Consider the following 22440-nt stretch of genomic DNA (forward strand, 5'->3'; position numbering starts at 1 on the left):
CTAAATAATAGTTGCATAGTTTGAATCTGGTGATCCACACTCAACTAATATGTGACAAATAAGGCCTGAAAGGCTGGCTAAAGAAGAACACAATATGAACCGCTGCGTTTCTGTATCCTTTTTCTTTTGAGGAAAATCTTTAGACATGCTTGGCAATTCAGACAATGCTCCAGATGAATTATAATATCTTGGAGACAATCAACTTGATTAATCCATTTCTTTTTGTAGCAGGTATAATTTTTCAGGAGTCAAATAAGCACAAAATACAGGAACAATGTGTGCACATTCAACATAAAGGATGATCAGCAGGCTCAAAGGGCCGAATGGCCTACTGCACCTATTTTCTATGTTTCTATGTTTTCAAAATATATTGCCTGTGATTTGTGTTAAAATATTAATTCTGAAAATGCTTTCTGACAACAGTTGATATATTAAAGGTTACAATTGTACAATTAAGCTTAAGCCGAGTGCAGCCTCCACTATTATAAAAATTAATTCTATTAAAATTTCAGCTTTCTTCAGCAGTGGTTTCTCATTTGGCAGAACATTCTGATTTTACAAATCATTAGTCGGCGGTGGTGCTATTGCCAATAGCTTACAAAGCTGCTGCTTGCTGGTGTGTCACAGGTACAATCATATTTCCTGTTCACCAGATGCTGAAAAGTCACTGATATCTTTCTGACCATACACACAAGCTACCTCTTCTGATAATTAAAACAAGGAACTGCAAATCCTGGTTTATACCAAAGATAGACACAAAGTGTTAGAGTAACTTGGCGGGTCAGACAAAAAGGTTGGGTGATGTTTCGGGTCAGGTCCTTTCTTCAGACATGCTGCCTGACCCGCTGAGTTACTCCAGTACTTAGGGTATCTCCACGTCTTCTGATAATGCAGGGCTATTTAGTCAATTATATTTGCCAGAAATGGCAATATAGATACATCACAACTGATACAAACCTCACCAAGAATTTGCAAATCTGATTTCAGTGAACAAGTTTTAGTTCTTAGCTACATTTTAGGAGATCCACCAAATGCAGTCTTTATGTTCATCATTATTAATAATCAAGATATTAAAAGTGCAAATTAAATATTATTACTAATTACAATTGTGCACAGTAAATGAATCTAGTTGAAATTATTTTCTCTGTACCATCGCTCTCTCCTCCATACCTCTGCATAAAAACGTGACACTAATGGAGACTGGCAGATCGCTGCTTCAGGTTCCGATAAGGGCTGGAAGTTGGGGTTTACAACACGAATGGCTTTCGTTACCATTTCTCTTTCATCTTTATGGAATATACAAGTTTTAAATATATTTTGAGTTTGGAAGCCATTTTCCTCCAGCTGTTGAATACACCTAGGAACATAAATTCATACAGATAATGAGCAACTATAATTCAATAGATATTGTAGAAAATTTTAATCGTCATGGGTTAGGCCCATCTCCTCATGTAACGTACTGCTCAAACTATAATATCCTGGGCAGTTTTAAATCAGTGTTTGTAACACACAAATATAAATTTGATCACTGAAATCAAATGTATGCTGAGTTTTTTTTAATGCAAATTCCTCTTAATCTGCATTTCAAATTATGATGAAAAGTATTCCCCGTGGCATTTTCTTTAGGAGAGGGTAGAATCAATGACTACACCTGAGAATTGTCACCAGGCTCTGTTAACAAACAAAGATATCTGTAGAAAACTCCCAAAGGCAGCACTGAAGTTAGAGCAACACAGTCATAAATCATACTTTTTAAAATTTCAAAATATACTTATTTGAGAAATAAATAAATCATACGACCCAAATAAAGTGACTGACAGAAGTGCTTGTACGTTTGATTCTGATTTAGATCCTTTGTAATAGGCCAGTACCCACAGTTAATACATTGTGGGCATCAGCTCATTAAGAAGGGTCTGATTCAGAAACAAAAGCTGATACTTGTAGTACCATAATTGTATTGCACTGTTGCAGGTGCTGACTTTGGAAAGAATAACACACATGAAAAGCAGGAAGATTTCTCACTATCTTGGCAGGATTTAAGCCTCAACTAACATCAAAGAAAGAAAAAATAGATCATTCTTTTTACAGCTATTTATGGGAAGTTGATAACATAGGAATATTTCAAATCCACACGTGTTAAGTCACTTTGAGCCATTAAACCATACGAGATATTTAAATGCATTAAGGCACTATCCACAATTAGAAATAAACCGTTACATTTGTCCAGCCATTGCTCTTGTCTCATTTTCATCTCATTACAGGAGTTAAAATCTACATACAAGGATATATCATTGCCCTGCACATCACCTGCTCCCTGACTAAAGCTCCGTCATCTAATTGAAATGAAATTATTTTTTTTGCAGCGGGCAATCTAGTTGCATGTTTCACAACCAAAATGTATAATTACACAATATTGGGCGATGTATTGAATTTTTGTTCAACTAATTTTTTTTAGACCTTCAATATGGCACGATTCTTCACCCAGAACACACAAAATTTATTGCAGTTACCAAGTGTACCTTCCCAAGTCAAAATTAAAAAAATAAACATGATCATGGATGAATCCTGATCTCAGAACTTGTTGAAGCATGGTTCTGTGACAGTCCTATGTTAGCTTAGTTCGAGCATTACCTGCTACAAACTCATTCTAACAACTATACCCATCAGAACCTGGACCGTACAGTCCAAATTATATCAGTGAACCGAGTCACTTTTGACAACTAACACAGACAGCCGCATTTCACTTGGGAGTACATTTTTATTCTTAGTCTTTTTTCCAAGGAGGGTAGTAGGGGCTATCTAACTGTAGGTTTATACTGACTTAATCAAGGCTAACTGATGACAATCACCCCACGTTTGCTACTAATTCAACAGAGATCAGCCAAATAAGGATGAAATTCTGCTTTCCCTGTCATGATTTTTAAAGAACATCATTGGGTACTTTTATAAATACATTCTGCAGCAAAAGTTAATAATTATGATTTAGTTACCAACCATAATCTGACTGATAGTCTAGAACCTTTTAATTGGGCAGGCAGTAAAATTAATTTTGCATTCATAAGCATCTATTAAAGAATTAATATATATATATATTTTTAAATTTCACTCTGTACAAATTTATAACAATCACAAGGAAACATAGATAATGAAATCAAATTTGCAGAGTCACTGTCCAGCACATTAATCATAAACGGTAAGTTGATACTGAGCTTGTGCAGTGTTCCATGCAACGTGAATCTATAAATGAGCTTAACATTCCATAAATACATATCAAACAGTGTGGGAGATTAATGCTTTCAACATCAGCACAGATTTATTACATATGTAGTGCTCTACTTAAAATAAGATATTGAGCAAATTGTGGATCCTACAATATCATGCTTGTTCTACACAAAGCTTTTGTTACAAATTAAAAAGATCATTTGGGTTTCAAAGCTCAAAAAATGCTGGAGAAACTCAGCAGGTGAGGCAGCATCTGTGGAGAAAAGGAGTGGGCAACATTTCGGGTCAAGACACTTCTTCAGACTGATGTTGGGGGGGGGGGGGCATTTGTGAAAGTAGGCAAATTTAATACTTTTACGTCAGCAATCTTTGAGGAAAATGCTGGAATTGCATGAACAGGCTGCAGTCTCGGGAGTGACCAAGAGGGAGGTCAGATATCTGGCCCTACCTCACCCTTCTTTCTGTCCTTCCCCCACCTTAGTCGTACTTGTTTCACTGTCGTCTTGGTGAGTTTCATTGTCTGTATAACTCGTTATCATCTACCCCACAGCCAACAATGGACAGTTTCCTTGATCATTGTTACTTATTTGCATATCTCTTTCATTTGATCTATATCTCTCCATGTCACCGTCTATATCTCTTGTTTCCCTTTCACCTGACTCTCAGTCTGAAGCAGGGTCTCGACCCGAAACATCACCTATTTCTTTTTTCCAGAGATGCTGCCTGCCCCACTGAGTTACTCCAGCTTTTTGTGTCTATCTTCAGATATCTGGGTAACATCTTAATGAAAGATCCCCAGCCCGAAACACTAACTCTTGTTACTTCCATGATGTTTCCTAACCTGCTGAGCTTCTGCAGCTTTTTATTTATTTAATATTTCCAACATCTGAAGATGTTTATTTGTTTTTGATTTCAGCATGCAAAAATTCTACCTTTGGTCCCAGTTTGGTAAAGAAAGTTTACTGCAACATCAAGCTTCATTGCATTCTATTTTGAAACTGTAGGCATTAAGTAAAATCTCATATAGTTATAATAATAGTGCACTGCACTGTTAATAATTATAAATATTTATAATATATAATATAATAATAGTGCACTGCAGGATGGCTCCATTCTTGCACTATTTGTTTAGGATGCCAAGCACTTGTATCTAGCCTTCGAGCACTTTGAAAGATTTGCCAAGATTAGAACAAGAGAGAAAGACAAGTTTGACTCTAAGCATTCAAACAAAAAGGCCACACATTCAACTTCCATTTTCTACTGTTTATGAGTCAGAGGTGGACCACTAGCACTACAAATAAGCTTGGCAATCTAAGTAGAGAGCAGCAGACAGTCAGCATAGTCTCAGTCCACACCAGGATATGGATGTGGCGAGGATGAGGCAAAATCGTTTGCCACAATGCCCATGAACATTTATGAATTAGCTAACACACTGCCACATATGTTTATTTGACTAGGTTCTGAAGGACCATTGCATCCATTGATCAGTTGAACAGGAGAGAAACAGGAGAATATTTTGGTAAAAGACTTCCACACCACAGCTTACTACTTAATTTCACAAGCAAAATACAAAAGTAATAGGAGGAGGCATCAGGCAGCTAGGCCTTAAACAAAGACTACATACTGGGGGGTGAAGACAATTATATAGTCAAAAATATTTCACTATCTGATTCCTTCAAGCTCCCTGTAATACATTCAGCAAATGAATTCTGCAAAGTTAATCACTAAAACAGGATTACCTATTTAATTTGCTTGTATAAATTTCACTTGATCGGGAGCAATGCACTATTTCTTAATCCTGTTGCTGTATGGATGATTTCCACAGTTGAAACCAAGTGTAATTCCATAGTTCACTCATATGATTTGAACAACACCAAATGCATATGCAAGTCATATATATTGATGACATTTGCTCATCACTCTGTCATATGCAAAAATATTTCCTTAAGTATGTTCAAAGTGACTTCAATGCAATATACTCTCTCTCTCTCCTCTTGATCACCAACTTCAAACTTGCCACGTTATTATTCTATTACCTTTGCCAGCTCCACACTCCTCCAGAAATCTCAAACCCTGTTTAATTGACTTCCAACCCTCTTTCACCTGCTTATTCATACCTTCACATGGTTTTACCTTCAGCTCTTCTCTCTGACTTCCAGCAATAGGCCTCTCTCAGTTCCGCTTCAATTATTGCCTGCCATTTTACTCTGCTTGCACATAAAATTGACTGTGCAAACCACATGAAACCAATTAATATGTTAAAAGCTTAAAATGTTATGTAATTGCACCATCCTGCAAGTACAATTCAATAATTAGTGCATTAAGAAATATATACTGTGAAGGTGTTTATTATGACATGGAACTGCAATTTTCTTCAAAAGGCAATGCATTAAACATGAATATTTCTATAAGTAATCACTTTTCATTTAATGAAGAAAACTGGTTACTCGATGATCTTTGTGTCGTCTCTGGTTGAAATAACTCTTAAAATAGAACAGTAAATGCTTAATGAGGTGGCAAAACTCCAAGTGTATTAATGATCAATAAGTCACATTTTATATTCTATGACCTTGCGCAACAAATGTTAATAGAGATGCTGCCTGTCCCAGTGAGTTACTCCAGCATTTTGTGTCTATCTTAGAAAAGACTGATGCATTCACCAATGATAGAAATGTAGATTAGTGCGAGATAATCCTGAAACAGTTCTGAATTTAATTTTATACCTAGAATGCAGTCCCCAATAAAAAAATACTGATAATTCTGTAATCATTGGAGGTGGAATAGCCACTTCTTTCTTGATGTCAGAGGTTAAGATTGGATTGAATCAATCATGAGGCAGTGTTATAGAAATACCTGCATCAGCCCCTTCAACGCTGAGCAGCAAAGACATCATTACATATTACAGAAAAGAAAGTCTAATAATCAAATTATTTGGAGGATGTTTTTATAGTACTGCTGACAGGGTGGTAGTGCTACAGAACACTCTACTACAAAATGCAGATGCAAACTTAAATAAAGATTTTAAATCTCAGACTGATTCATTTTGATAGCCAAAAGCAATGGAACCTATGTGAGTGACATTTCTAGCTCTGAATGTTTCTCTCTCTGTAGATGTTTCTGTTTTAAGTCCCCATAACTGTATTAGTTTATTGCAACACTGTTCTGATAATCAGATATTTCAAAGTTATATTTAAAATTCTGGATGTCGAATGGATGTTGTTATTTGTGAAAGGAAGACAGAAGGAGCAGAAGAATATCAAACAACTTTATTTGCACCTGTGGGACAGGCAACATCTCTGGAGAAGGGTCTCGACCCAAAACGTCACCCATTCCTTCTCTCCACAGATGCTGCCTGTCCCGCTCAGTAACTCCAGCATTTTGTGTCTACCTTCGATTTAAACCATCATCTGCAGTTCTTTTCAAAACAATTATTTGAACCCGTCATGGGCTGCATCATGTGACACTGTCGGCACCTGTAATTGCAGAGACGAGGAACTGCATATGCTGGCTTAGAAAAGACACAGAGTGCTGGTGTTACTCAGCGGGTCAGGCAACACCCCAGGAGAACAAGGATAGGCGACTCTTCACGTCAGGACCCTTCTTTAGGCTGATTGTGGGGTGGAGGGGGAAGGAGAGACACTTGGCCATAGTTGCGAGTCCTGTCCAGGTCAGAAGTTTTTACACACCAAGCTGGTTTTGTTAACATTACCTGCCAGAGTCTCTCATGATCTCAACTTGTCAGATGCTGGATCAATTGACCATCCTAAGAGATATAACCCCAGATGTAGAACGCAAGGTAACTTAGCAATGGGGACAGTAAAATATCAAACAGGAGTAAAAAAGCAGCATTTTATTAAGAGCCCTCCATGCAAATATCAGATCAGGTGAGTACAATATCAACTCTAAGACTGCTTGTATCCTAATGCATACCAAGCCCACTTCACCCTTTGCAAGCCTCCATTTCAAGTTCTCATTCTTGCCTTCAATTTCTCCTAGGCACCTGCTCTACCTACTTCCAATCCAACAATCACCACCAATTCTACACCTGCACCCATCAATTTCCTTGTCATGCAATCTCTGTCTTTCTCCAATGTCAGTGTCCTGAACATTTCTGATGATTTTTAAATGACAGCATGCATTCTGTTATACAAGTTCTCAGCTCTAAACCTGCTTTCCCAAATTCTCCCAACTCTATCTTCTCCTTTTTTCAGTAGTTTCTAAAAAACCTACTGCTTTGATCTGGTTTATGGCCACTGACCGCTTATTCCAGATTTTGTTTGATAACAACCCCGTGGAAACCAAGTGTTTCATAGCGAGATTTCTTAAGCACAATGCAGTTGAATAAATAATTGGTCTTTACAGCTCAACTACCACAGATGCCAGCACTCAGATCTGTTAATTATTCCAACTGTTTTGCAACACATAGAAAGGTATTAACTTAAATATTGCATGTGCACTGTGACACAGCTGATGCTTTGCAGGCCAGAGTTTCCAGTGTAAGTTTTAAGTGAGTTAAAATGTAACCTTGTGCTTCTTCAAAACGATACGTAGGTCACAGGGCACGAGGTTTCCCTTCAGTTCTAAACATGTCATCCCTATTTTATGATACTTAAAAAAAAAAAAAATCAGGTTTAAAATATATCTATACAACTTCCTACACACACTATGAATCAATTTGCTAACTGGCTTGTAGAGCTGTGCCTCACACTGCCAGAGACCCACTTGTTTCTTCCCTCTTCACAGAGATGTGTGGGTTTTGTGGGTTAATTGTCCCTTGTGTGTAGAGAGTGGATGAGAAATTGGGATAATGCAGAACTCGTGTGAATGGACGATTGCTAGCTGGTGAGGACTCGGTAGGCTGAAGGGCCTGTTTCCATGCTCTACCTCTAAACATAATCTAGTTTACACTAGCAGCTGACTGTGCATACACGATTAACTAACACTAGTGCAATTTCTATGCCGGGTCCAGAAATTACACCATCACAATCAAGACAAAATATCTGTTACATTTTCTGTAAAATGATCAGGACTTGTCCATCCTTTCTAATTTTTCCAAAGGACAACGTTTTGAAAATAAAAAAAACAATGAAGAGTCAGACATTAACTACCTAACCCAAAATAACCAAATGCGTGGACTAGCAAAACAACTGGACACAAACATCAGCCTTCAAATGGATATATTGCCAAATCTTTATTACACTCCAATAAGGAGTTGCCCCTTTAAAGCTGAGGAAATAGATACTTTTTAGTTGATATGTTTAAAGTTGTGCTTATTGATTAACCCACAAACTGGTTCTAGCATTCACCTTGATTTGAATTTGTTGAAATGTTACATAAACTTGCTAATTTACACTTTGAAATTATTTGAACCATATTGTGATTGTTCTCCTTTCCCTCCGAACCCCCCCCCCCCCCCACCAAATTGTTGACAAAGCATAGAATATACAATCTAGAGCTGCTGCAAAATATATTGATTGAGTGTTTAAAGTTCTGGTCACCACATTACAAGGCTGAGATCAAATGAGCGAAGATACAAAGGAGATTTACAAGCACATTGGAAGCACTGGCAAATCATAGCTATGATGACAGGCTCTGTATTTTTCTGGGGGGACGGGAAGGAGACTGACTGAGATTCCATTGGGGTATATTAAATTATGAGAGGTAAGAACATGTATAACTAAGTGGCATACATTTAACTTAATTTGTCAAAGGATTAGTTGTTAAAAATTGGTGAGGATCTGGAATGCAATACCTTAAAGGGTGGCCTAGGAAGTAAAAACCTTCACCATACTTGGATGGTCACTTATATTAAAAAAAACAACCCATAATCTAGTTTGGACCGAGAACAGAGAAGTTTAATTAACCCAAATTTCTAGTCATTGTTCAGAAAATGAGATAAACTGCCTCCATCATGCTATGTGTTTTGATAAGGTTTTATTTTTGAAAATGTTTCCTGAAGTCACCAGAGAACGGTATTCCCCAGCAGTCAATGACAGACTTGAGATGGAGAGCAAATGGGAACCCCACAACCTGCAGATTCCCCAACACGTTACACACCATTCTGATCTCAAAGCATATCGCCTTTCCTTTATCATCACTGGGTCAAAACTTTCTACCCATCAACACAAGGCCAAGGCCTTACTAGGACTGCAACAGTTCAACTAGGCAGCTTACCATTATCTTCTCAATTGAAATTGTTGACAGGCAATAAATATTGGGCATGTCAGTTATATTTACATCCCTTAAAGTGATTAATTAAAAAAAAAAATACCGCTCTGGAGGTTATAATTTCTGGAGTACAGTTAAGAACATCAACATCCACCAGCTTCACTGTATTATCTACTCACTTCAACCCATGTATCCTCCCAGTGTACAACTAAGACATGAAATCTACCAAACAGACAACCTTTGTCATCCTGATTCCCAAAACTCTAGAAATAGGTTAACACATTCTTAAATTTTCAAGAATGATCTTACCAGACATAAAAAAGGAAATGTATTTCATTAACCAAATACTCCCATGGGAACTGCAAGCCATGTATAATGCAAGATAGGCACAACATTCTGGAGTAACTCAGCGGGACAGGCAGCATCTCAGGAGTGAAAGAATGGGTGATGTTTCGTGTTGAGACCTTCTTCAGATCATGTATAATAGTACGTGTTCAAAATGCTTTACTAAATTTCTGATATGATTATTATAATAACATCGCCTATACACAGTTACAGCTGAATAGATTTCAATCCTCTAACAATAAGTTTGGTGCTGGTTCAATTCAAACCCATTATACATGTCACGCTGCTGCTTGTTGTGACACCTCATAGAATGATAAGATCACACGGTAGGCATCATGGTATTTAGGGTGAGGTCGATCATTTTGTACAATTGTCAATCTAGCAACTGAAAATTGTTTATGCTTCACATCTGACACATCAAAATTAGTGGATATGAACATTTAGCAATTGATTTATAAATAAAGTACAACATTTTTCCACTAAGAATAGTGTTTGTCATTTATGTACCCTCTTCGCTATTTTCTTGTGGTCCTTCATAAAACCAAGGCCAGTTACTTTAAATTACAGGCACTTATATGCATTGTGGAAAATGAAAATATGAGATAATTGCTTACATTTAAAAATCAAATGAAGACTTTTGAATATATTAGAAACTATCTGCTAAAAAAGAACCTTGATTGCAGTACATTACTAATTCTACACTATCCGTGGCAATAGATCAGTGGCGCCATCTTCTGGATAAGACAGGTAATCAATGCTTATCTCCTGTTACATAATTGGAATATAGGTGATTCAATTGGGGTACAACATAACATCCAATTTGCCAATGATAGCCTTTTCATCTCTTACAAGATTTGCCGACCTTATGTCTGTTAACACTTCATGCACTTCTTGATTTGTACAGGTGTCAGAGGTTATGGGGAGAAGATAGGAGAATGGGGTTAGGAGAGAGATTGATTGAATGGTGGGGTAGACCTGATGGGCCAAATGGACTAATTCTACTCCTACCACTTATGACCTTATGAGGGCAATACTGGGGATGTCAGGTCACAGATCAGCCATTATCCTGCTGTATGATACAATAATCTTGATGAGCCAAATAACCTCCTCTTAATGCTATGTTGCTGTGCACACTGAGGGAAATTAATTCTTGACAAGTAATCAGTAATATGAATCTATCCATGTCTTTCATGGTATGAATATGGTCACTGTTTAAAAACAATTCGGGAAAATATTATAAAATTTTAAAAGTCAAAAGACTTGTTAATAGAGGACAAAAAAAATGCAGATGGTGGAATCTTGATCAAAACACAAAGTGCTGAAGGAACTCAGCAGGCCAGGTAGCATTTCTGGAGGACATGGTTTGGTGCTGAAGGTAGAAGAAGGCTTCTGACCAGAAATGGTGCCTGCCCATTCACTCCACAGATGCTGTCTGACCTGCTGAGTACCTTCAGCACGATGTGCATTGTTAGAGAATGTAGAGGTATAGAATTAAATGTCATCAACACATAATTGGAATTTGGTCCCAATCTTTCAGGTGATGTTAAGAGGAAGCATCTAGATTCTGAGCATGTTGACATTAAGATTGAAGCTACAGAGTACGCTAGTTACGACTCTGGATATGGAGTAAAATATAGAAGTTTGCGTAGAACATTCTAGTTTAAACTAAGGAAAAATGAGGGGGAAAAAGAATTGCCACAAAGAAAAATGTCTTACTAATTTTCAAATAGACATATTACATTGAAAAACAAGAGAATTTTATACTAGTTTCATGTATCAGTCAGATTCAAGTTCAAAATATTTGCTTCAAAGTGTTTGTCATTTTTTCTACAAACTGATTTCATAAGGTTTATAAAAATGCATTTTCTTTAAAAGGGTGGCTGGAAGATATGTATGATGTGACGTACAAATGTTTAATTAGCTTATTAGATTTTTGTGTTTTATACCGCGTTGGAGTGGCTAAAACCTCTGTTAAACTCGCAAAGTATCCGCTTCGAAGACATGAAGTTTTTGTATCAATGTGATATTTAATACACTACTTCAAAGACAAGAGCATTTTCAGTTTGGGAAGAGAATATCTTTAATTTATCGCAATTACGTTCGTATTTCACAAAAGTTAAATTCTTGAGGAGACAATATCCTTCACAAACTAAAGATTTTGGAGCAGATTTTACCTGTCAAAATACACTTACTATTTTTGTGTCAATAATTGAACAGCATCAAAGATCGATGGTGGTAATTTCTTATTTATAACAGACCCTCAAAATATTTTTCCCAATAAGTGATGCAAGGTTGTGTAGTCAACGCCACTCTAGCCAGATTCCATTGCTTTGCTCTGCTCTTTTACTCCAATAGCTCATTTGAAACATGTAAGAGTTCGATACGCTCATTGTCTAATTCTGCTCTTTTATTGTTATCACTGCTTACCTTCTAATCATATGGACCGAGCAATTTTCCATGCGTCCCATACACTCCAGTGCTGCCACGTAACAGTTCAAATTAGGCTTCAATCCTGCTTCCTCCACCAGGTTGAATAGCTTGCCAATCTGGTCTAATGAACCCTACAATTACATCATTTTAGGTTATTTCCCAATATTAATCTTTTCTACCCAATACTATTTCATTGACATGTAGAATTGTTAGGAACATTAGCAAATTAATGTAGAATAAAGATAATTACAAAAGATCACAAGGAGACATGACATATCAGTAAGGTTAGGGGATGATCTAATTGAAAGGGGGAACAGGTTCAGGCCACAGAATACCCTTTGTCTGATGTGGTTAAATACAAAATAAACTTCACAGCAAGTTATTCTTAACAGTTCCATGTAAAAATTATTTACATTTCATCAATCTGAAAATGGAAAATGCTACATCGGCCATTGTGTAGAGTCTGGTAGCAAACTAATTAAGGTTACTTTTACTGACTACCAAGACCTGGGAATTAAAATTCCCCATATAAAGCTGCAGCAGTTTGTAAAAGTATTCTGGCTTCATGAAAAAACTTATTTACATAGAAAGGCTGTCAATAATTTGAAGTTAATAAAAACAAGAAACATCAAAGAACCACGGAACTGTGCTTTATGGTAAATGTTGCGGCATGCGCAAAGGTAAATGTAGATCGACTAACCTTTTTAGCCCACAGGTGCATCAAAGTACTGTAAATCTTAATATTTAACTGCTTACGACGAGTAAGAATCCGGTGATTGGACATGACACACTGATGAGCTCTGTCCAGGTCATCGTTAAATGCACAGGCCTCAATGTAAGATAATATATTCTGTTGGGTGTCGACATGTTTATGTCCCTCACCACCTTCAAATTGTTTGGCTGATGGGTCCCGGTTGTTGAGTTGCTGTTCGAGCTTTTCTACTTCAGCAAGAATAGCTTTCATGGATTCCGCGGATTCTGCGTTAACATTAACTGCTCTTCGAGTACCCGACGCATTCGAATTGCCTCTCTGTACTGCTGAAGTCTTGGTGGAATTGCCTTTCGAAGCACTTTTTCTGTCAGGTTCCATAGACTTAGCATTGGGCATCTCTTTCTTCTTGGGAAATGGAAAAGTTTCTTTCATTTTTTTCATAATACTAAGCTGCCTCTTGGTTTTGTTGCGTTTTTCTTCATCTAATTTTTCAATCCATTTTTTGGGAGCAAACGTAGATTTTGGATATGCTGTTTGCACGCAACCTTTTTTGCCAGGCTGCTTTTCGGTAGTTCTTTCCTTTCTGGCTGCTGCTGTACTTGGGTTAATGGATTTCTTAAACTCTCTGGCTGGCAAAAAGGTGAGATTCTTTGACTTAGTGTGACATTCCAGGTGAGTTACATTTATTTCATCCATAAATTGTACCTCTGTACATTTCACTTCAGTCACAATATCTGCCTGAAGTTGATGCATTCTAGCTTCAAGTACTGGCATTTGAGGGTAGAAATAAAGAAATTTGAAAAAAGGTAATTAGAAACTTTTATCAATTAATTCAGAAATGCACATGTGCCAAAAAAAGCATTTACAGTGGTTGATAATGATTTGAAAAGGATGCTTACTGATACAAGATACCAACCGATGAGGTTGTCTAATATGGAGATTATGTTGGCAATGAGACAAAGCTTCATATCACAATTCCTAGCTTTGTTAATCCAAAATTACCATGAACAGTACACTTAATTTTGATACCACAGCTCTATAAACTAGAAATGACATTTTAACACATGGTATTTCAGTTCCATTAGTGCTGTGCACAAAGGAACAAGAAACCTGTAGTGTGCAAGGAGTAGTAGGTGTTCAGCTTCTCAAGAAGGCAGAGCGGGAGACTAATCCGAAAGAATCAAATTCTCGGGAGAATTGGAGGACGGGCGAGAAAATCTGGCCAAGGAGGTGAATATTCTTTGAAATGAGGTAAAGTTCGACACAGCACAACTATGCACCGACAAACCTCAATATTAAAAATATTTGAATTTACAATAAATGAATTTACAGGAAAACACATTACACATTGAGTGACTACAATAGGATTCAGATCATTGGCACAATAACAATGTTTCTTTAAGTAAATCAAGATCATATGTTAAAATAATTTGCTTAACAACACAAATGATGGAAAAGTTAATACTGTGGCATGGATACAGGCAGAGTGACACACAAATAACGCTCCTAGTAATTCATAAACTAGAAATATGTTATTAAACTATGCTTAATTTTCCCACACTGTGTTTCAATTTTCTCCCACCATCTTACCCTCCAACAAATGAGCTCTGCCACAGTTTTGATCGTTTCCATCATCCTTCTTAACTATAAAAGAAGAGTAATTTCTTCTGAAGAAATCCCAAGGATGCTCTGCAAAAACAATTCAAAGGATTTAGTTATGCTGACCATGAAACTAGGACATATTCAACTGTAGCTATCTGCTATGTGTTCTTCGGTTCAGAACATTGCAGAATAGATGGAATAAATATTTAATCTGTGAGATTCATTCAATTTTCATCTATTCAGTTATTTGAATTATCATTGTACTTGAAGTGTCTGTATATTCACCAGCAAAGTGGCTATTAATATAAATATTATTTTCATTAATAAATATTAATATATGTCTAACAGGCTGACAACTTGATAATGTACATCTTCCTTAAAACCTGCAACAAATGTAAATTCTGAAAAGATAAATTAAGGAAACTACAATAAATCTGGTATCTGACATTGCATTTACAATTACAATGGAAACTTGAACAACCGGCCCAGTGGGCCGAGGAACAGCACTGGAATTTAATTCAGATAAATGCGTGGTATTGCATTTTGGTAGGACAAACCAGATAAGGATTTGCGTAGCAAATGGTAGGGCACTGCAGAATGTTGTAGAACTGAGAGATCTAGAGGTTCAGATACATAGTTTCATGAAGGCAATGACATAGGTGGACAGGGTGGTGAAGGAGGAGTTTAGAGGGCTTGTCGTGTTTTTTTAGGGCATTGAGTACAGGAGTCAGGATGTCATGTTACATCTGTAAAAGACGTTGGTATGGCCACATTTTGGAGCATAGTGTACAATTCCGACAACCCTGCTATAGGATGAATGTTATTAAACTGGAGAGAGACAATAAGGTTTTACGAGGATGATGCTGGGTCTGAAAGGTTTGAGCTATAAGAAGCTGGATAGGCTGAGCATTCAAGGTTGAGGAGTGACATTTATATAAAATCATGGGAGACATAGATGAGGCGAATAATCATAATCCTATATTTTCCCTAGATAGGAGAGTCGAAAACTAGACAGCATAGGTTCATGGTGAAAGGAGGAGGATATAAGCAAAATGTGGATGTTGCATACATGGAGGGAGTTGCTGAAGTGGTAAAGGCAAGTATAATTACAACATTTAAAAGACACTTGAACAGGTACATCAATAAGAAACGTTTGTAGGAATGTGGACTAGGAAGCAGAACTTATAGCGGTATTCAAGATGTTTTAGATAGACATATGGATATACAGGGAATGACGGGATATGGATCATGTGCGGGCAGAAGAGATTAGTTTCAACACTGCATGATATTCGGTAGACATTGTGGAACGAAAGGCCTGTTCTTGAGCTGTACTGTTCTATGCACTAGGGCAAAATGTAGTTATTGCATATAATTCTGCAGCAAGCATATTAGCAAGAACAGTTTATTTACTAATTAATTACAGATCATAAATCATTAAAAGCTTTTAAAAATAATTATTTTTGCCAATATTTCAGAATCAACAACGCAACCATAACGTGTGTAAATTATAATGAATTTGGCAGATAAATCCCAACTACTAATATACAAGAAGAAAATAATAGTATTTTGCCCATGTAACACATCCTCAAAGTAGTCAACTCCAAAGATCGTTCGATTACCTAACAATGTGAAGAGGTACAGCAAAAATTCAACCAAGTTCATTCCTTTGGTAATGGTGTTAGCAGTGCGATTAATTGAGAGGGCAGCACGATAAAATTTTGGGGAATATCCTTCAAAACCGTGTCAGCTCCCGAACCGAAATGCCATCTGCCCATTCCCTTCACAGATATTGCCTTACTCAGAGTTCCTCCAGCACTTTGTGTGTAACTCTTTTTCCCTCTACACTGTGGCTGCTTGACCTCATAACCTGGTGCCGAGACAACAATCTTTCCCTCAATGTCAACAAGACAAAGGAGGTAGTGATCGCCTACAGGAAGCAAAGTGGTACACATACCACTGTTTGCACAGACAGCGCCGAAGTAATGCTTCAAATTCCAAGGAGTAAATATCACTAACAATTTGTCCTGGGCCACCCATATTGCAGCAATGGCCAAGAAAGCACACCAACGCCTCTACTTCCCTAAGGAAGTTGGACATGTCCCCAACAACACTCATCAATATCTACAGATGCGCCGTAGAAAACATTTTATCGGGATGCATCACAGCTCGGTTTGGTTACAACTCCATCCTAGAACGCAGGAAATTGCAGAGAATTGTGTACGCAGCCCAGATCATTAAAGAAACCAACCTCCCTTCCATTGACACCATTTACACATCACGTTGCCGTGGCAGGGCCACCAGCACAATCGAGGATGAATCACACCTTGGCTACTCCCTCTTCTCCCCTCTCCCATCAGGCAAGAGGTGTAGAAGTGAGATGAAATACTTTTATTGTCACGTGACAAGTCAGTGAGATGCTTTGTTTTGCATACCTATGCATACAAAGATTCGCCACGTAATGGGTACCAATAAAGTTACAAGTATCCCTTTTTATTGCCCCAATGGCCCCTCCCTCCCACTGCGTCGGTTCCCCTTAGATTTCGGTTGCCCCCTCCCACGCTGTGTCCCCTGCTTTCGTTCTCGATGGTTCTCCACTCCAGGTCCCCCTTAGGGCTCGGTGGTCCCTCTGTGCGACCTCAGGACTCTGACCTCAGGGCTCCGAGCTCCGACATCGGGCCTCTCACCCTGGGATTCGGGCCTCCGACATCGGATTCCGGACCGATTTCACCCGCTCCGTTGCTGCTCTGTTCCAGATTTGTTTGGCTGGGCCCTGGAGTCGGTGTGGGCAGCAGATGGCGATGGACTGCCCACGGATACCTGATAATTGCTGCCGCCACAAGCGGTTTAGAACATGAAAAACCAGACGTCCAGATTCAGGAACAGTTTCTACCTAGCTGTTATCAGGCAACTGAACCACCCTACCAACAACAAGAGTGCAGTCCTGAACTCATTGGAGACACTCGGGACTATCTTTGACCGGACTTTACTGAACTTTATCTTGCACTAAACATTATTCCAGTTATCATGTATTTGTACACTGTGGATGGCTCTATTGTAATCCTGCATTGTTTTATGTTAATCAGTCAGCGGAAAGACAAAAACCTTTCACTGTACCTTGGTACACGTGCCAATAAACTAAACTCAAACACAAAACATAAACCAAAAAAGCGGTGCTCAGCGGTGGTATTGGTTTAATACTGTTGTCACCTGTACAGAGATATAGTGAAAAGCTTTGTTTGCATAATATACAGTCAAATCAAGTCACTGTATATGAGTGCAATCAAGCTATACACAAGTTGAGGACATTGTAGCACATCAGTTCAACAGATGTGTAGATGCGCACAGAACTGATGTAGTACAATGCTGAGAACTGTATTCTGCAATCTGTACCTTAGCCTTGGTTCTATCTATTGTATCATCTATGAGTTGATTATATTTATGCATTGTATTATTTGATCTGATTGGATAGCATGCAAACAAAGCTTTTCACTGTACTTCTGTACACGTGACAATAATAATAAAACTAAACCCAAGTAGAATAGGAAATGCAATAGAAAAATACCAGAGTGCACAATATCCTGTTACAGAGAAAGCATCCAAGGTATGCAGAAATGTTGCCCAAGTCACACACTTCCGGCCTTTTATTTAAAGTTGCGACTCGTATGTTTTGGTGCAAATGGGCAGGAGAAGACAGCGATAGCAGGTGCGAACCAAAGATGCTGGATTCAACCTTCATAGTGGATGGATGGAGGAGGTTTATCAAATTATAGTCTGATTAGTGTGGAATGGTTCAATGGTTTTTTATTCTCATGTATGCATAGCACAGTGAAATTCTTTTGCACAATCACAAATGCAGTCGCCATATTTTGGTGCCGTTTACAAAGCGAAGGAAAAGTCCAAAGTCCAGTCCACATGTTGGAAATACTGGAGCACCCCGGTCCAAGCAAGCCCAGGTTGTTGCAGGCCCAAGACCTGACATCCCTTTCTTTGCCCGACCGCATCTGTGTCTGGGGTGGGCACCTCCTGCAACCAACCTTGACGGTGCTTGAGGCAATACCTCAGTCCCACACACATCCGTCGTCGCCAGCGGCTTTGTCCTCCTCGACTGTCCACTCTTCAGTTATTCTGAGCTTCCTGGATGCAGTGGTCCGCCGGGTCCCCAGTCCTGCTGCCGCCCTTAGCTGCGGATGGACTGCCAGGTCTTCTTCTCGTCGCCTGCTGGGTACAACCTTGTTCTTGGGAAACTGCTGGTTGTTCTCGTCGGCCGCCGGGTCTATCCGTGTTCTCGGCGAGGCGCCGGGCCCATCCTTGCATGGCTCCAGGGCAAACGGGGTGGTGACTTGCGTACGTGTACATTTGTATGCAGGAATATGGTACAGAACAGCAAGTGAATGGGCCCTTCAGCCCCCATCTGTCTGCAAGACATGATGCCAAGTTAAACTGAGCTCCTCTGCATGCACACGATCCATATCCCTTCATACCCAGTGGAATATCTAAAACCCTCTTGAATACCACTATTCTATCTGTTTCCTTCAACACCCCTTGTACTCATGTGCAGAATGGCAATGTATTCCAAGCATCCTCTGTGTAAAAATCTTTCCCCGCATATCTCTTAGCTTTGTAGACACAAAATGCTACAGTAACTCAGCGGGACAGAAGGCAGCATCTCTGGAGAGAAGGAATGTGTCACGTTTTGGGTTGAGACCCTCTTCAGATTTGCCAGACTTAACTTTGTCTGTCTCATCTTAAAGTTACACCGTTTAGTCTTTGACATTTCCACCCTGGGGCAAAGATTGGTCCTGACTGTCAACGCCTCTCATAAACGTATACACTCCTATCAGGTGTCCCACAACCTCCAGCATTCTAGCGAAAACAAACCAAGTCTGTCCAACCTCTCCTTCTAGAAGCTACCTCTAATCCAGGCAACATTTTTGGTGAAAACATAACATGCTGGAGTAACTCTGCGTGTCAGGCAGCGTCTGTGGAGGGAATGGAACTGCAGATGCTGGTTTAAACCGAAGACATACACGAAAGGCTGGAGTAACACAACGGGCCAGGCAGCATCCCTGGAGAAAAGGAATAGGCGACGTTTCAGGTCAAGACACTTCTTCGGAGTCTGAAGAAGGGTCTTGACCCGAAACGTTACCTATTGATTCTCTCCAGTGATAGGAACAGGATTAGGCCATTCAGTCCATCAAGTCTACCATTCCACCATTCGCTACTCTATCTTTCCCTCCATAGCAAAAGGATTTGAGTATAGGAGCAGGGAGGTTCTACTGCAGTTGTACAGGGTCTTGGTGAGACCACACCTGGAGTATTGCGTACAGTTTTGGTCTCCTAATCTGAGGAAAGACATTCTTGCCATAGAGGGAGTACAGAGAAGGTTCATCAGACTGATTCCTGGGATGTCAGGACTTTCATATGAAGAAAGACTGGATAGACTCGGTTTGTACTCGCTAGAATTTAGAAGATTGAGGGGGGATCTTATAGAAACGTACAAAATTCTTAAGGGGTTGGACAGGCTAGATGCAGGAAGATTGTTCCCGATGTTGGGGAAGTCCAGAACAAGGGGTCACAGTTTAAGGATAAAGGGGAAATCTTTTAGGACCGAGATGAGGAAAACTTTTTTCACACAGAGTGGTGAATCTCTGGAATTCTCTGCCGCAGAAGGTAGTTGAGGCCAGTTCATTGGCTATATTTAAGAGGGAGTTAGATGTGGCCCTTGTGGCTAAAGGGATCAGGGGGTATGGAGAGAAGGCAGGTACAGGATACTGAGTTGGATGATCAGCCATGATCATATTGAATGGCGGTGCAGGCTCGAAGGACCGAATGGCCTACTCCTGCACCTATTTTCTGTGTTTCTATGTTTCTACCCCATTCACCTGCCTTCTCCCCATAACCCCTGACACCCGTACTAATCAAGCAATCAACCTCCACCATAAAAATATCCATTGACTCTCCAGATATGCTGCCTGGCCCACTGAGTTGCTCCAGATTTTTTGTCTGTCTTTCGTCATGTTGCAAAACTGGACATGCAGTCGGGATTATTCTGTGTGCATGCAGGAAGGGGCAGTTCATGTTGTTGCACGAGGTGGGTTGGAGGTTGTCATGAGCAAAGGGCTCGGTGGAAGCACAGAGCAATGACCGGGGTGGAAAGGGGAAGCATAGAGCAATGCCTGGGGTGGCGAAGGGAGCACAGAGCAGTGACCAGGGGTGGAGAGGAGGAGCACAGAGTAGTAACCGGGGTGGAGAGAGGGGGGAGGGGGGGAATCCCACGACTGCTGCTGCTGCTGCAGCCCTGGCCTCCGGCACAGGCTCCGGCCACCCCCTCGCCCGGGCGACCGCGGCACTACCTGAACTTCCAGCGGAGCGCCTCCTGAGCTGCAAACATCGCGGGCAGCCCGGGGAGAGGAGCGAAAGCTTCGTGAGGGGGAGGACGCCGGCGCTCCGGACCGTGCAGAGCTTCAGCACCGACATGCCGCCTCGCCGACCGTTGTCAAGGGCCGCATCTTCCACCGGCGCGCATGCGTCACCACCCGCCGCGGTGCATGGCGGGAATTGAAGGACAGTGGAGGAGAACTACATATCCCAGCACCCATCGCGCACAATGTAAAGAAACAGAAAATAGGTGCAGGAGTAAGTAGGTACACCTCCTCTCTGCAGGAGTAAGTAATTCGGCCCTTCGAACCAGCACCGCCATTCAATATGATCATGGCTGATCATCCTAAATCAGCACCCCGTTCCTGCTTTCTCCCCATATCTCTTGATTCAATTAGCCCTCAGAGCTAAATACAACTCTCTTGAAAGCATCCAGTGAATTGGCCTCCTATGGCAGAGAATTCCTCAGATTCAAAACTCTCTGGGTTTCCCTCATCTCCGTCCTAAATGACCTACCCCTTATTCTTAAACTGTGATTCCTGGTTCTGGACTCGTTTTTATGACCTATTTTAGTCATTCTTTGTTATTCAAGTTTCTCAGGAGTTGTTACTTTTTGGTAGATAAGCAATGCACAGCACAGTCATATCATCATCCAGATATCACACCATCAGATTGTCTTCCAAAGTAGCATTACAAAGATTACTGGGCACAAAATGACTGAATTTGGCATAAAGTATCTATGCTGGAATCTTCTATTCCATTTAATTCACCTCAATCTTTCAGCACCATTATGGGGTGGAAGATTGCAACCTTCACATGGTCCGCCCTGTTTCGACTAATGCAATCAACTCGACGGAAGATCAAATGGAACAAGTTGTCCAACAACTTTAGGAGAAGAAGAAGAAGAAGAAGAAGAAGAAGAAGAACAAGAAGAACAAGAAGAACAAGAAGAAGAAGAAGAAGAAGAAGAAGAAGAAGAAGCAGCACCATTATAAAGAGTCTGAAGAAGGGTCTCGGCCCATAAAGTCACCCATTCCTTCTCTCCAGAGATACTGCCTGTCCCACTGCGTTATACCAACATTTTGTGCCTATCTTCAAAATTTTATTGTTCCGTTGTCGGTACATATGACTATTAAATACTTTTAACAGTCCTGACTCCCTTGACTCTTGAAGTTCTCATTACATTTTCTCTTGAAGCAAAGAACATCAACCTGAAGAAGGGGCCTGCCCCGAAACGTCACCTATCCATAGAGATGCTGCCTGACTTGCTGAGTTACTCCAGCACTTTGTGTCTTTTTGCAAACCAGCATCTGCAGTTCCTTGTATCTATATCAATCTGTGAATGCCTTGAAGCATCTTAATATAATATGGGTAACGACCAAAGCAAAGAAAGAGGGAAGGCAATTGGCGCATGATGCATGAGATGTCTCATTGCCTCATCTAAAACCAATCATGCAGAGGTGCAAGAAACTGCAGATATTGGAATCTTGAGCAGTGGCTGTAGCAAACAGACAATGTTTCAAGTTGCGCCGTTTCTTCAGACTAATCACCCGGCTACTTTTCTTTTCTCCAAAGCCGTCCAT

The 22440-nt window shown here is 39.8% G+C and overlaps 1 protein-coding gene across 1 annotated transcript in view; it reads right to left on the reverse strand.

Annotated features, from left to right (window-relative positions):
* polrmt (RNA polymerase mitochondrial) overlaps positions 1–20997 on the reverse strand; it is a 74014-nt gene extending 53017 nt beyond the window's left edge. The window contains exons 1-5 of the mRNA XM_033046519.1: positions 20833–20997; positions 14468–14566; positions 12866–13644; positions 12163–12296; positions 1171–1357 (exon numbers count right to left, since the gene is read on the reverse strand). Coding sequence (XP_032902410.1) covers positions 1171–1357; positions 12163–12296; positions 12866–13644; positions 14468–14566; positions 20833–20956 — 1323 coding nt within the window. The 5' untranslated portion in view covers positions 20957–20997. The remainder of the gene's footprint in view (positions 1–1170; positions 1358–12162; positions 12297–12865; positions 13645–14467; positions 14567–20832) is intronic.
* Positions 20998–22440: the final 1443 nt, after the last annotated feature.

This window comes from Amblyraja radiata, chromosome 29, assembly GCF_010909765.2.
Source record: "Amblyraja radiata isolate CabotCenter1 chromosome 29, sAmbRad1.1.pri, whole genome shotgun sequence".
In the NCBI taxonomy this organism is placed as follows: Eukaryota; Metazoa; Chordata; class Chondrichthyes; order Rajiformes; family Rajidae; genus Amblyraja; species Amblyraja radiata.